Source organism: Oculina patagonica, chromosome 5 (assembly GCF_052425735.1).
Source record: "Oculina patagonica isolate OP01 chromosome 5, crgOcupat, whole genome shotgun sequence".
NCBI lineage: Eukaryota > Metazoa > Cnidaria > Anthozoa > Scleractinia > Oculinidae > Oculina > Oculina patagonica.
The window spans coordinates 26,822,946-26,839,867 of NC_135762.1; the positions used below are offsets into that span (position 1 = coordinate 26,822,946).

The following is a 16,922-nucleotide window of genomic DNA, read 5'->3' on the forward strand; positions in this document are numbered from 1 at the left end:
CACCACCAGGTTACATGTTTTACTGTGCGCACCACCAGGTTAAATGTTTTCCTGTGCGCACCACCAGGTTACATGTTTTCCTGTGCGCACCACCAGGTTACATGTTTTCCTGTGCGCACCACCAGGTTAAATGTTTTCCTGTGCGCACCACCAGGTTACATGTTTTCCTGTGCGCACCACCAGGTTACATGTTTTCCTGTGCGCACCACCAGGTTACATGTTTTCCTGTGTGCACCACCAGGTTACATGTTTTCCTGTGCGCACCACCAGGTTAAATGTTTTCCTGTGCGCACCACCAGGTTACATGTTTTACTGTGCGCACCACCAGGTTACATGTTTTATTGTGCGTACCACCAGGTTACATGTTTTCCTGTGCGTACCATCAGGTTACATGTTTTCCTGTGCGTACCACCAGGTTACATGTTTTCCTGTGCGTACCATCAGGTTACATGTTTTCCTGTGCGTACCACCAGGTTACATGTTTTCCTGTGCGTACCACCAGGTTACATGTTTTACTGTGCGCACCACCAGGTTACATGTTTTACTGTGCGTACCACCAGGTTACATGTTTTCCTGTGCGCACCACCAGGTTACATGTTTTATTGTGCGCACCACCAGGTTACATGTTTTACTGTGCGCACCACCAGGTTACATGTTTTACTGTGCGCACCACCAGGTTACATGTTTTCCTGTGCGCACCACCAGGTTAAATGTTTTACTGTGCGCACCACCAGGTTACATGTTTTCTTGTGCGCACCACCAGGTTACATGTTTTCCTGTGCGCACCACCAGGTTAAATGTTTTCCTGTGCGCACCACCAGGTTGCATGTTTTCCTGTGCGCACCACCAGGTTACATGTTTTCCTGTGCGCACCACCAGGTTAAATGTTTTCCTGTGCGCACCACCAGGTTACATGTTTTCCTGTGCGCACCACCAGGTTACATGTTTTCCTGTGCGCACCACCAGGTTACATGTTTTCCTGTGCGCACCACCAGGTTACATGTTTTCCTGTGCGTACCACCAGGTTACATGTTTTCCTGTGTGTACCATCAGGTTACATGTTTTCCTGTGCGTACCACCAGGTTACATGTTTTCCTGTGCGTACCACCAGGTTACATGTTTTCCTGTGCGCACCACCAGGTTAAAAAAACTCTATAGTTGGGTCCCGGAGCCTCGTCCTGAGGTCTATTGTTTTAGGCTGAATTTTAAAATATCGAAATTGGGCTATTAACTGCATGTCGTTAGCAGCGTGATTAGGAAAAGAAAGGGAATGTTCTGCGATAAAAAATGTGTCAATCTTGTAGAAAAAGCTAAGGACTTTCTACTCAATGCAATTATTTTGCTCTGCCTTGTTGTAGGCGCGAATTGTCCATTCCCAAGAGCTATGTTATGAAAGGTGCATCTTAAAAGAATCTGATGTACACCTTTCAAGTTTGTTGTGGTTTCCAAACTAAGTCAACTGTTATTCTGAGGTTTGTTTTAACTTAAAGGCAAAATTAAATAATTAAAATAACCTTTTTTTCTTACCCCGAAATTATTTAATATTGGGCTGCATTCCCCGCGCTTGTTTACTACGCGCAAATTACACAAGGGACACTGCAAAATGCGAAAACAAACGTGTCATTCGAGCGTGTCCTCCGCCAAAAAAAAGAGAGAATAAATGGCTACCTTGTAGCATGTCACGAGTTTTACGTCCACCATAAGGTGCGGGTTCAATTCATTGCATACCCAGACCCTTGTTTCCATGCCCACAGCGTGCCTCCGATTTTACATAACAGCCGTTGTTATTAAACAGACTCTACTTGTGACTACAACATCGATTAGCAAAGCCGGAAAAGAGAAAAAAACTTAAAAAGTATATTTCGAGAAGCAAATAATATCTTTAAAAAAAGTGTTCTGGTAACAATCCTGTACCGTGCAGCTCTGAAAATAACGAACCCCGAACGTAACGATCGTGGTTAGTTTGGTAGAACTGTAAGAAAAAAAATGTTAAACAAAGACCTCACAGCAAGAAAGGCGACTTTACTGTTTCGTTATGCGGCCGTAAAGCTGACATAAAGACCGTCTTTACGGTGATTCTCCTTTACGCATCTTTACGTGCCATAGTAACACCGCCGTAAAGCTCACACTCCAACTTTACGCAACTTTACGATTGTCGTAAAGTTTAGTAAATTTTCGATTTCATGCTGTGGACTCCAACTGGCACAAAGCTAGTCCGTTTGCATACATTTAGCGTTTTCCGAAAGAGTGCATACCAGTTCGGGAGCATTGGCACTTTGACAGAGCCACCTTAACACCCGCACGGAACCTCTTATTAAATATGAAGTAAATTATAGGATTAATGGCACCGTTTAAAAAAAGCATTAGAAGTGCAACAAAACGACCGTGGTCTACTTCCAGTTCTTCATAAAATTTTTAAAGCGAATGAGAATTGTACAATGAGAATCGGTAACGAACATACGTAGAATGCAACTATCAGAGTTATTAACATTTTGAAAATGTCGCGATTCCGCTTCGCTCTTCGTAGGTGAGCTCTTTGTCCTGCGTTCCCAGTTACATCGCCTGGAAATTTTCGCCGCCATAGCTTCACTCCAATAGCAGTGTACAAAGCAAGCATTGCCACCAGTGCTGTTGCTAGAATTCCAGCCAAAACAGCGTACCATGTTTTTAAAACTTGCACATCTGCGAGGCTGCAGATTTCGAAGTCTCCCTCGCTTACCAAATCAGCGTAGTATAACATGGGTGATGCAAACAGCGTAGGAATGAGCCATGTCATAAAAATGATGAAGAAGCATACTCTACGAGCGATGACTGTCTTAAGGGGAAAGCACACGACAAAAAAGCGATAAGCAGCAATAGCCAAAATGGTTAGATTTGCGGTTACCATGGCAATGATTGAAAAGAACACGTCGATCTTGCAGAAAACCGTTCCAACGTTTCCTTGAAGAACCCATCGGCCGCTCAGTACAATATTGTTGTATGAAAGCGGTATATTCTGTACAGCGAAGAGAACATCTGCTACCTTGATAGTTGTAGTCTGCTACCTTGATAGTTGTAGTTATAATTTTTCTGTACCGCATAATGTTAACTTTCTTGTTTAAATCCGTGTGATGTTTCGTACTATATTTTCCTATCCCTTTTGTCGCAATTTTTACGATTAGTTTGACGACTAGCAATTCAAGTCGCAAAAGCAAGAAACTGAAACTTTATTCCGCCACTTTAGATATTTCCATTTTTCTTATGAGCATTATTGCCAGTATTACATTTAGACTAAAAACATGAACCTAAATGATCTATAAGATTTTATCTTTGAATATTCGAGGGCTAAACAGCTCAAGAAAAAGAAGGCAAGTTTTTCGATGGTTGCATCGTCAACAATCCGATATTATTTTCCTTCAAGAAACGTATTCTACACCTCAAACAATTAAAAGGTGGGAAGCAGAATGGGGTGGCAAAATTGCTTACAGTCATGGTTCTTCACACAGTAGAGGAGTAATGATTTTGTTTAAACCGCGACTCGACGTCAGCATTGAAAAGATCAGCACAGATAATTACGGAAGATGCGTCTTAGCTGAAACCATTTTAAGCGATAAGAAGACAATTTTCGTAAACATTTACGCACCCAATGAGGCAAGGCATCAAATCTCTTTCCTTGCTGAGCTTTCCAATTCTTTCCTTAGGGAATACATCAATGACAATGTTGTCCTGGGAGGCGATTTCAACTGTGTTATTGATAGCTTAGACAAGAGAGGCGGCAAACCGTTTGACGCTAAGAAGGCGTCTGTTGTTGAACTCCGAACGCTAATTAGTACAAATAATTTAGTTGATTGTTGGCGTTTTAAAAACCCCGATTCGTGTGGATTCACGTGGAGTAATCCCTCCAGAAAGATCCAAAGCCGGCTAGATTATCTCTTGGTTTCGAAAAACCTTTGTAAGCTAATCCGAGAGTGCAATATAATTCCAAACATACATTCCGACCACTCTGCTGTAGCGCTTAACATCACTTTCGACGAAGACAGCCCTCCACGCGGACCTGGTTTCTGGAAGTTCAACAATTCACTATTACTTGATATCGATTACGTTGAACTGCTCACTTTTAAAATTCCCGAATTTGTTATACGTCATCAACAAGTAATTGATAAAGGACTCTTCTGGGAAATGATCAAAATGGAGATCAGGGCTTTCACAATTAAATATTCAAAACGCAAAGCAAAGAAATCGCGTGATGAAGACCCGGGGTATCCAATCGAACAAAATCGAACCAAAAATCAATCGAACCCAATCGAACACCAATCGTTCGATTGGGTTCGGTAATCGAACAAAATCGAACATCTATTTTGCTGTGAGTTCGATTTTTGAACCAATCGAACCAATCGAACACAATCGAACTCAATCGGGTTCGATTTTGTTCGGAATCTTTCTCTTGATAAGTAAGGCCGAATCGCACAGCAGACAAGTAAATGTCATACATTTTTGACAAAAACAAAATTGTCGCGACAAGTCAGAGACATCTGAAGAGGACAAAAGGTGAAATTATTAGTACAATAGCTTTGCACGTGCTTCTGCATCCCGTACATTTCTCAGCACGGCCGTCCGCAAATTTAATATGCAGTACCACGCGGTAAAAAAATTCTAAAAAAAAATTGCATTTAGAGCACGCGCATGCAGTGGAATATGAGTCTCTCAAGATTTTTCTTTCTCATTCTATATTGGCAAATACTCGTATAAACATGCCTGCCTACGCGGAAAGATTTTGCGGCGATATGATAGTGAGAGCCACATCACGGTGCATACTATCGCAAACATTTTGTGTCGTGTTGTTATTAGGTCCAGTGCCAAACACAATAGCCAACAACAACGTATGTATCTGGCATACGAGGGATGGGAATGCGACTTGTTAAATGTCCTGCCCGAGGCAGGACCGGCGAGATTGTCCTTGACAAAATTTGCCCTGTCCAACAAGTCGACGCACTTGTTTTGCAATTGTTTGACAAAATGTATCGCGCGGCAACCCGGACTAATAAGACAGCTGCTTCTTTGTTTTCCTAAAATGTTGGACAAGTTGTAGGTCTCGAAAAACGTAATCGCACTTGTGTTCGCAACAAGTGACTCATTAATGATGAAATCTACCATTTGTTACAAAATTTGCCCGCTAGTGCGATTCGGCCCTAAATCACGCAGGACTAATCAAAATCAACTTTTATCGAATGGAATTAATATAAAAACGTCCAAATATCGAACTGAATGTCAATGTTTAGTAAAATATATTTGGTAGAAGAGAACAAAAACGACGGTAAAATAACTGAAATGCACTATTGTTTATGGTTTCTGTCCTGCTTTTAACCGTTACACTCAAACAGAAGTTGCACCATTTCATTCACTGCAACACAGGCAGTTGTGTTCAATATGTGAAGAACACACATGTATTCAGTGGCAAAATTTTTCCCAACCACGTGGCAGAGTGGTGTGCCCCGTGGCTATTGTGCAAACAATCGTCCTATCCCTGGGTATGGCGAATCGCCAAAAAAGGATTATGGGAATGGTGCACCGTACAATATGTACGCAGTAAAACAAACAGGAGTTCGGTAATCGAACGTTCGATTGAGTTCGATTGTTGGTTGTTCGGTAATCGAACGTTCGATTGAGTTCGATTGTTCACTGTTCGGAAATCGAACGTTCGATTGACCAAATTTTATTGTGAGTTCGATTATGTTCGATTACCGAACCCAATCGAACGATTGGTGTTCGATTGAGTTCGATTACCGAACGTTCGATTGGATACCCCGGGTGAAGAAGCGTCGCTTCAAACAAGATTAATAAGTATTCAAAATAAATTGCAAGCTAACCACAATGAAAGCGACAAAATGGAAATGGACAAATTAAAAGCTAAACTCGCAGAGGTAGAAGCTCGTAGAACACAAGGCGCAATCGTGCGCAGCAGAACACGTTGGTACGAGTACGGTGAGAAAAATAGTAAGTATTTCTACAGTCTAGAAAAGAGCAACTATAGACGAAAACACGTGACTTCCGTTAAAATTCACGAAGATAAGAAGATAACCGACCCAAAAAAGGTTCTTCAAGCAGAGGAAAACTTCTTCAAGCAAATATATACTTCGGTTAATTCGGACCCACAGCTTCCGGAATTTAGTGACTTTTTTGAAGTTATCGAGAAACGGTTATCAGAAGAAGAAGCTGAGACCTGCGAAAGTGAAGTAACGCAAGAAGAATGCTATAACGCCCTAAAAGCAATGGCCAAAAATAAAAGCCCAGGCTCAGACGGCTTTACTGTAGAGTTTTATCTACATTTTTGAGTCTAATGCTTGCGTGCGCTTTGCGCATGCGCATTACACTCTTTGTTATATGAAAAAAGCTGTTAGCAATCCCAAGGGAATGGTTCGGGATCGATAATCGTTCGCTGTAATGTAGAAAACAATGATCAGCTGCAAGAACGGACTCCGTACGGACACGCACGATTAGTTTCAATTAAAAACAGCCAATCAGCGACACGTGTTCCCACGCATAATTAAAAGTTCTTTCTCAAGTCACGATTATTCAACACTTGAACAGGACGTAATAATTTTCCAGTTAAGACATTTGTAAGCTTTTTGTGAAAATAAATCTTCGTTTTCAGTTCAGTTAAGCACTTGTGTTTTCGTCTTGCTTAAAAAGCAAGACGTCTTTGAGAAAAAATATTTCGACGGCGACTCGCGTTTATTTACACAATGCGACCAAATATTTATTTTGTTTTAAAAAATAGAAAACTTTACCTCGTATTTTGTATTTAAGTCATTCGAATTTTGACCAATTTTTTCTTTACAGTGCAAACAAAAACCTTCAAAAATAAAAGATGTACATGGATAAATGTAAATCAAGTTACGCGACTAAATCAAAATGCGTTTGTTTGGCCGCTTTGCAGTATTACACTGTCCCGGCCTTTGCCATACACTGAAATCGAATTTCATGCTTTTACGACTCTCAGAGATCTTAAGTTCTTCTTACAGCTAGAAAAATCATAAAATGGTTACATTGATATGGAAGTGATGATTCGCGAAATTTGTACATCATGATAAACAGTCTTCGCTCCTGTGTATGGTAGCTTGATATTAATTGCCTAGTTTCCAGCGTTCAAAAGGTCATCATTATATTGACGTGAGCATTTACACCCGTTTTTAGGAAAATCTGTCACTAAGTGCTTACAGTACAATGGAGTAACAGTCACTATTTCAAGTGCTTTTATTGCAAAATCTGTTTCAAGAGTCATCATCAAAATGGTGAAAAATCTGAAAGAAAACGATGTGAAGTTCTTCAACCCTTGTTGTAATGAACATGCTTTTTGTAAATCGTCACGCAATCTTGTCCAAATGTTTAATCGTTTCTGCTTTTACGGACAATACGGAAGAAGTAACATCAACTCCTGTTCATACTTTAAATTTTGTGAAGCATATAACATTTATGACTGTTTCGTTTTCATCCATAATCATCCACGATGCCCCTAGCTTGCTATAAGCATTTTAAATTAAACTCCCGAACACAAACCTCTAACCAATTTTAACCGGCTTACGAAAACCGCGCAATCTGTATCACTATGCCATACGGCATTAGACTCATGTCACCCTTGGTGACCTATTTTTGGAATATGTTAGCAAAATATATGACCGAGAGTTTCCACTATGCACTTCAAAGCGGAACTCTGTCCATTTCACAACGACAAGGTGTGATCTCTTTAATTCCAAAAAAGAAAAAGAATTTAGAGCTCCTAAAAAATTGGAGACCAGTTTCACTCTTAAATGTAGATTACAAAATTTTAACTAAAGTCATCGCTCTTCGGATAGAGAAAATACTACCAAAAATTGTTTCTTCTAGCCAGTCTGGGTATGTCAAAGGAAGATACATTGGCGAAAGCATAAGATTAATCAAAGACGTTATGGATTTTACGAAGCAAAAAGAGTTGCCTGGAATAGCCGTCTTCCTAGATTTCGAGAAGGCCTTCGACTCAATCGAATGGGACTTTCTCCGAAAATGTTTACAAACGTTTAATTTCGGTCCGCAGCTCAGGCGCTGGGTTAGTATTTTTTATAATAACATTACTAGTTGTGTTTTAAACAACGGCTACGCATCCAGTCACTTCACTTTAGAACGAGGGGTACGCCAGGGTTGTCCCCTCTCAGGTATGCTATTTATCATTGCCATAGAAGTTTTAGCTCAAAAAATCTCTAATTCCAAAGAAATAGAAGGAATAAAAATACAGAATAATAAAACGGTTAAATTATCACAATACGCCGATGATACCACAGCCTTCCTCGCTAACGTTCATTCCGTAAATAACCTCTTTGTATTGCTCTCCCGTTTTGAAAAGTGCGCGGGGCTAAAGATAAATGTATCAAAATCTGAAATGTTATGGCTTGGCTCAATGAGACATAGAAAAGAAAAAATTTCAAATCTTCAAATGACAGATGAACCTGTCTATGCTCTAGGTACACACTTCTCGTACGATGACAATCTGTTAGACCAGAGAAACTTCTTCGACAAGCTGTCAAAATTACAGAAGACTTTAAACTTTTGGTCTCAAAGGGATATCTCTGTTTATGGAAGAATAAACATTGTTAAAACTCTAGCCCTTTCAAAAGTCATATTCATCTGCAGCTCCATGGAAACGCCACCACGATTCGCTGAAGAAGTGAACAGAATGACTTTCGACTTTGTATGGAGCCACAAACCTGCGAAAATTAAAAAGTCGACTCTGATAAAATCTAAAAAAGAAGGTGGCTTAGAAATGAAAGATTTCGCCATTTTTGACAAAGCTCTAAAATTAAACTGGGTAAACCGCCTATGTTCAGACAACGACGCTCCATGGAAATATATCCCAGCCTCTTTCCTTGCCAACGTCGGTGGCACTTTCTTATTTCAGTGTAACTATGACTGTAAAGCTTCTTTGCCTAAGTGAACGCCTCCCAAGATTTTACAAAGACATCATAGCCCAGTGGCAGAACATCACTGCGACCGATCCACAAAATAAATCTGAGGTACTAGAGCAAGTAATCTGGAACAACAGGTTTCTGATTGTTACTAAAAAATCGATTTATTTTCCACATTGGCATCAGGCTGGAGTCACGCACATATCAGACTTGCTTAACACAGAAAAAAATCGCTTTCTATCTTTTAATTCTCTTTGCGAAAAATTCAAGACTAAGTTTAATTTTCTACAGTATTACAGCATCATTTCTGCTTTCCCTCGCTCGTGGAAAAAGCTTTTAGACTCTAACAACCAACTACCCATTAAACCCCTTGATTCAATAAGCGAATCGTTGAGTTGTAAAACTCTCTATGAAAAACTGTTATCCCTAGAAAAGTTATCTCCGCCCACAGCAGAAAGGAAACTTATTGAATATGGGGTAGAAAAGAACAATCTGTGTAAGGTTTATCTTTTACCTTTTAACGTTACAAAAGAAACCAAAATGATGATGTTCCAGTACAAGATCATCCATCGCATCCTACCTACGAATAGCTTATTACATAAGATGAAGAAAGTTGACTCCCCAACTTGTCCTTTTTGCCCTACCGAAATCCATACCATCTGGCACCTTTTTATAGAGTGCACTCAAGCAAAAACTTTCTGGGTAGATTTTCAAGATTGGTACAATATTCATAGTAGAAAAGGAGTCCATCTTTCGAACTTAGATGTCTTAAATGGTATATTGGACTCTCCTCGTGGTTGTTTAGCCCTAAACCATCTTATTATATTAGGAAAATACTTTTTATACCTTAAAACCGGCAAAAAAAATAAAGTTCAGTTTAACGAGTACATATCCCTCGTTCGCGACAAACTATCGTTAGAAAAACATATTGCTATCAAATCCGGTAAATACGATAACTATATCAAGAAATGGAATTTTTTACAAAACATTTAGTTTCCTTTTGTTTTTGTATCTCGCTACATCGTTCATGTTTCTTTCTGGTAACAATTATAGGCAATGTTATTTGTTATTTCTTTTTGCATTGTTAGCCTAAGTGTTGTAATGTTAGCCTAAGTGTTTCGAAAGTGTTGTAATGTTAATAGTATTGACTTCATAAAGTAGAGTAATTTTTGTAACTATTTTTCCACACTTTCTAAGCTGTACTGTAAAGTAGCTCCTTTTGTAAAGTTAGTGATCTATATTTTGTAATCATCGTAATGTTGTATGTTTAATGTTGTAAGTACTTGCAAATAAAAAAAAATAAAATAAAAAAGAACATCTGCTACCGACATAGGTGGAATGAACAGCAACTGAAAGTTACAGCATCATAGAGTAAACTCCCTTTACAGAACCACAAGAAAATCAAATCAAAACTAGATTTCCACGCAAACCTTGACGTCTACACAAAACTCCACGTCCACAAACTACTTTACGTCCACACGAGATTCGATGTTGACACAAAAGTTCATGTCCTCATAAAACATGACGTCTAAACAGCAAACCGCAAAAGTTAAACGATCACTGTACAAAAAAATATTTCACAAAGACTCTAACTGGCTCAAAGCGTATGCATTCAGCGTTTTCCGAAAGAGTACATAACAGATCGACAGCATCTGCACTTTGACAGAGCCACCTTTACACCCGCACGGAACCTCTTATTAAATATGAAGTAAATTATAGGATTAATGGCACCGTTTAAAAAAAGCATTAGAAGAGCAACGAAACGACCGTGGTTTACTTCGAGTTCTTCATAAAATTCAAAAGCAAATGAGAATTGTAGGATGAGAATCGGTAACGAACAGACGTAGAATGCAACTATAAGAGTTATTAACATCTTGAAAATGTTGCGATTTCGCTTTGCTCTTCGTAGGTGAGCTCTTTGTCCTGCGTCACCTATTGCATCGCCTGGAAATTTTCGCCGCCATAGCTTCACTCCAATGGCAGTGTACAAAGCCAGCATTGCCACCAGTGTTGTTGCTAGAATTCCAGCCAAAACAGCATACCATGTTTTCAAAACTTCCACATCTGCGAGGCTGCAGATTTTGAAGTCTCCCTCGCTTACCAAATCAGCGTAGTATAACATGGGTGATGCAAACAGCGTAGGAATGAGCCACGTCATGAAAATGATGAAAAAGCACACTCGACGAGTGATAACTGTCTTAAGGGGAAAGCACACGACAAAAAAGCGATAAGCAGCAATAGCCAAAATGGTTAGATTTGCGGTTACCATGGCAATGATTGAAAAGAACACGTCGATCTTGCAGAAAACCGTTCCAACGTTTCCTTGAAGAACCCATCGGCCGCTCAGTACAATATTGTTGTATGAAAGCGGTATATTCTGTACAGCGAAGAGAACATCTGCTACCGACATGTTTGCAATGAATAGGCTGTTAGCAGACCTTATTCGTCGTGTGGAGTACTTTTTCATTACCACGAGGACCAAAATGTTTTCGACGAGCGACACAACAAGAACAAATATACAGGTCCAGGCTTTCGCAATTGCCTCAGTGTTTTCAATAATCGTCAAATGGGTACTGTTTTCCATTCTTTGAATATGAATCACTAGCGATTTATGTTAAAGGTTGGACTAAAAGACGAATTGAAGGCAACATGCGTGCATCAGTTGGGTCAATTTAGATCTAGGTCAATTAAGATTTTAGATGCGCAAGTAGAAAATTGGTTGCCCTCGGCAGCACCTGCGGTTGTTTAAATATTAATTTTCCCTACGTAGTTAATGTTGTGGGCTTTTACATGATTTTCATTTTGTGTTTTAGAGTCAAAACAAAACGTCAGACAAATTGACATCAAAAATATTGATTTGAAGTGGCGGAACTTCCAAAATTAGGTATTAGGTATGTAGCTTTAAGAATGAATCCGGTTAAAATTAATTTAAAGTTCAGATAGGAAAGGGACGCTAAATTATTAATGCTGTCATTTTTTCTTTTCCAGTTCCAATATTAAGCCGAATAGAATAAATTGTCGCTGCGGCTCGCTTTAAACTCCGAAACAATAAATAAACCCTATAAACACTGTTATAATAAAAGGTTTTAGTTTTGTTGTTGTTTTTATGAATCGGGTGAGCTGCTTCCTTGTTTTAAGTCTATTGTAATGGACAGTTAATTATTCAATATTTTTTAAATCGTTTCATTTCATTTCAGCAGTTTCATCAGCAAGATAAAAAAAGTGCCCACGCATAACATAATCAGATAAAGTTCATTAAGTGTACATACGTGTTTCTTTTAATCTAATTAACTCGCAGGCTAATAAAAACCCACAAATTATTATTTCCGAAAATTAACCTCTAAGGACACCATCCTCATGCATTTTAATTTCTTGAAAGCTTACAAAATTAATGGCCGGTTTAGTTTTCGAAGGTTAAATTCAGCTTCAGCTTCAGTGTTTCCTTTAAAAATGGCTAAAATAGAGAAATTTAAGCGTACAAATATTTTAATTGACAATCTTACTAATGTGCAGTGAATATTCTGAATGTATTGTAAATAAGCTAAGTCAAACAGCGCAACAAAAAGCCACGTCAGCACTTTTTTCAGGATTTCAAACCTGATTATCTCGAAAATTTGCGTTGCTATCCCCAATTTTCCTTTTTTGGATTTTAATAGCCCTCGGCAACATCTTCATTACTTGGATAGTCATCGGCCGGGCAAAAATACCTTGTTATCAGTTGGCACCGTCGTTAAGGTAATTTACGTCTGTTTTTTTTTTAACTGCGCGCGGATTTAGTTCTATAAACCTTCAAAATTGCCCAGGTAGCAGAGGTTTTTGTTGTTCGCTTCCGTTGCAAGTTTGGTCAAATACCAGTTTAACTTAGCTATAGCAGCCTTTAAAAGGGCACGATTGAAACTTTAGCATTGCAACTGAAAGTAAAACGACAAATGACGACAAATGAAGAATCAATTGCTGTTCTAGCATAAAAATAAAGTATTCATCCCTTTCTGGTTTTCATTTACAACGTGTGAAAATAATGCTCAATCTCAGCCACCCACTCAAATTGTTGGTATGACGTCACACGATCACAACATAAATTCTGCCTGGTACCCGCTGCGAAACAACATTTACAACTATTTACCGATTTAAAAGCTATCAAAAATTTTGCATGTCTAATTTGTGACGAATGAATATTAAAATTTTACTGAGTTTCAACTATTATTCTCTTTTATCAAATATCAATATTCCGAGTAAGAAATACGCTGCATAGGATTATTAAAGGGATCGTGTCAAGGATTTTAGCCAAACTTAGGCATAGGAAATGACCATCAAATTTCTTTAAATGTATAAAACAGTTAAGGAATATTTAAATAACACACTAAAGTAAAATTCATTAATTATTCATGAGGGTGCAAACCAATCCCAGCACACTATTCAGATCACATGTACACAACTGTAAACCTCAATACAAATCAAACAATAGAATTACCGTATTTTCTCGATTAAACGCCGGACCCCGATTAAACGCCGGCCTCGTATAAACGCCGGGTCAAAATTGCTAGTTATTAAATAAACGCCGGGGGCGTTTGTTCGAGGTCCCGGCGTTTATTCGAGGCCAAGCTAACAAGTAAATATATTCTGTTTGTCACAAATCTGTATTGCAACATAAACTATTCAATCCGTATTCTGTGCACCTTTAGGAAATTACCACCTTTGGATACCCAGGGACACTTTTTCGGGGCAGAACGAAGAGAAAAACCCTCCCGCCTTGACAAACTGCCCCTTGGTCTCGAAGATCGGTAACAATAAATCAATCTGAAAAGATTGCAGAAAATTGCAGTCCATTAATAAACGCCGGGCCCCGATTAAACGCCGGCTTCAAATAAACGCCGGGTTCACGAAGCCAAGTTTGAAATAAACGCCGGGGGCGTTTATTTGAGAAAATACGGTAACTTTTGATACAAACTCCTGCTCAGCTAATTCGTATTCATTAACTTTTGATACAGATCTCTACTGATTCGCATAACAATACTTTGCATTCAATTTATTGTTTTCATTTCACAAGTAGAATAAAATATTCGCGTCCGATCTGTATGGGCGTTTACAATGGCTCGCCTATCGGCTCGCCATTGTACCCGCCTATACAGATCTCCCGCTCATATTTTATCTACTACTTAAAAATATATTACACTTTAACAACCCCGGACCCAAATCCACGGCAATTCCTTTTTCATATCTATACTTTTATTCACATACAAGAAAGTTTATTTTCTTCCTTATTTAATTACTTGCGAGAGAGATAAGAAGCTAAAAATATCAGCATATATTAATTTGTGTCTTACCAATTTTATATTTTGACAATTGTCGATAAGATATTTTGAAGTCGTGACAAGACTTGTCATTTCGAATTAAGGATCTCTGTGTAAGTTGACAGTATCTGATTGTCATCTGTCAGTTATCACCCATTACGCGTTTCCAAATGCTTCCCGCTTGCCGATACTAATTTCGCGATAGCAGTTTTTCAAGAAAAATCAACTTTCTATCGTTGCAATATTAAAATCAATTTAAAGTTCAGACAGGAAGGGACTCCTTAATTATTAATGCTGTTTTGCCAGGTCAAATATCAATATTCCGCAATAATCAAGCTGAATAGAATAAAATTGTTGCTATGTTTAGTTATAAACTGTAAAATAATAAGTAAAAAGTTTTTTGAGAGTCTTTTTATTAGTCGGGTGAGCTGCTCCGTTTTGTATTGCAATGGGTAATTTATTCAGTATTTTTAAATCGTTGTACCTAATTTCAGCTGTTTTCAGCAAACTCGAATATTTATCGAAATTGAAAGCTTGCAAAATTTAGGGCCGATAAGGAAATGTTTGCATGCACGTTTTGTTTTGGATGTAAGCAAAACATCAATTGATGTCCTTGTCGTGATAGTAAAATAGTATTCGTCCTTTTCAATCTGCCAGTGGTTTCCATTTACAAAGTGTAAAAATACATGCAATGCTAAATTGCAATAAAACGAAGCAAGCATAATGTATATGTTGTTATTTTTGTTTTTTATTGTCTCAAATTCAATATCATAATCTAAAACAAAAGGAAAAAAATCAAACTGGTTTGAAAAATTTTAAATCAAAATTAAATTGAAAGCACAAGTATACACACCTACTCAAATAAGTCGTCCTGGAAACGTTCTTTCAAGATTAATATTAGTTTTCTGCCGTTTTACCCTGCGATTAAAGGCTTTTAACTTATAAGTACGTAAAGAAAATTAATAGTAATGGAAGTATAGCTGGATGCGATGTACAAAGACGTGGAAACCACACACGGAGCTGTTTGTAAGGCTTTTTATTTCGAGTTAAACAAAAATATATTAGACTCTTACAAACCAAACCCAATCCTAATATTGCAGTCGAGACACGATTTGTCATTTTAAATTAAGGCCTGCTGCGTGAGTTGACAATGCCTGTCAACTTGCGCATAAGTCATGTGTCAGTAACTGTCACCTGCATCAAGGCCACCGAAAGCCTTTCCGTTCGCCAAAACTAATTTCGAGTTTACAGTTTTCCAAAAAAAAAATCAATTTCCTAACGTTGCAATATTTATCAACTTTGAGAAATTAGCGTTACAAACGTGAATCCTCAAACAGGTTGTTATTATGAATAACAACCAAGTTCTTTTCAGTACTGGTCGCCTTTGTCTGATTATTTCCTCTCTTACTAGGGCTTGGTTTATAAGTCGTTGCTGAGCTAGGCGATTTACATGTAAATAACGATATGAACTCTCGACGAATATCCATGTTATATACACTGTAAATAACGGGATTCACAGCTCCGTTGCAAAGCATTAAAAAAGCTGAAATTATACTGTAATATGAACCAAGTTTCTCGTAGAAGCTGAAATGAAGGGATAGCTGAGAAATCCAAAACGGTATAAAAGAAACGTAAAATACAAAAACCAGCATTGTCAGCATTTTTAGCGCTTTATGCTTTTTCGCTTGTCCTTTTCGTTGAACTTCGTAAAGCTGAATTCCAGGCGTTTTGCGGAGCCATATCTTTATACTAATTGCTGAGTATAGTGCAAGTGTGATGATGAATCCGGCAGCCAACAGCACTGTTTGGAATAAAAACCATCGCGCAACCTTTTCACAGCCCATGCAAACAAAGCATGTGAATTTGCCATCTTCAGTGCCTTTTACAAGATAGGCAAAGTAAAACAACGGAGCGCAGTAAAGTCCGCTAACGAGCCACGTTGATGCCATAATAAAATACGCCCGTTTCTTCGAAACAAATGTCCTCAAAGGAAAAAATATCCCCAAGAACTTCTCCACGGCAATGGCTAAAATTGTTAGATTCGATATCAGTATTAAAACTGCAGAGAGGAACACATCAAATTTGCAAAGGAAGTTGCCCAAACGACCTTGGATAAGCCATGCACTGTCCAACAACATATGGACGCAAATCATAGGAGTCATCTCCAGGGCGAAAAGAAGATCCGCTACGGACAAGTTAACTATAAACAGATAGTGTACCTTTCTTCGTAATGCCCTTCCAATCCTTCTTACAGCCTTGATGACGACTGCGTTGCCAACCAAAGAGAGAAGAATCGCAAAATAGTACCCAAACACTAGGCTGATCTTCCAGACGGTTAGTTCTTTAATTTGTGTTAATGATTCACCTACACCCGAAGCCAAATCTGAGGTGAAATTCAAGGAGGAGTGATTGCTGAGACTGGTTGAGTTCTCGATGTTCATATTGCTTGGTGTTTCAAACGAGACTATGATTCTGTTTTGTTTGCTTTTATCAGCTGCCAGATAAAATACACAAAACGCACGCATCTAAATTAAGGGAACAAATAAAAAAGCTATTAAGATTGATCTTGGTCGGAGAATGATTAGTTATCGTTTGCTTAAACCTCGAAATGGCACTTTGATCATCAACGTTAATTTAAGTTGGGCGGTAAGATTCGACGAGAATGTGGCATGAATCCACTGATTAAAAAGCCTGGTCACGTACATTTTTTAGACTA

At 38.5% G+C, this 16,922-nt stretch overlaps 2 protein-coding genes and 1 pseudogene across 3 annotated transcripts; all 3 read right to left on the reverse strand.

The window, feature by feature from the left end:
• Positions 1 to 2,141: 2,141 nt before the first annotated feature.
• Positions 2,142 to 10,364, reverse strand: LOC144654832 (substance-P receptor-like; annotated as a pseudogene). Its single transcript, XR_013571003.1, has 2 exons — positions 10,241 to 10,364; positions 2,142 to 3,022 (listed from the first exon to the last, which is right to left on the reverse strand). The product of XR_013571003.1 is annotated as a substance-P receptor-like (transcript).
• Positions 10,365 to 10,404: 40 nt separating this feature from the next.
• Positions 10,405 to 11,499, reverse strand: LOC144654831 (growth hormone secretagogue receptor type 1-like). The gene has a single exon (XM_078515054.1). It carries the CDS (start codon positions 11,497 to 11,499, stop codon positions 10,528 to 10,530), a length of 972 nt encoding a protein of 323 aa, XP_078371180.1. The 3' UTR covers positions 10,405 to 10,527.
• Positions 11,500 to 15,141: 3,642 nt separating this feature from the next.
• On the reverse strand, positions 15,142 to 16,724 carry LOC144654833 (neuropeptide Y receptor type 2-like). Its single transcript, XM_078515056.1, has one exon. It carries the CDS (start codon positions 16,645 to 16,647, stop codon positions 15,520 to 15,522), a length of 1,128 nt encoding a protein of 375 aa, XP_078371182.1. The 5' UTR covers positions 16,648 to 16,724; the 3' UTR covers positions 15,142 to 15,519.
• Positions 16,725 to 16,922: the final 198 nt, after the last annotated feature.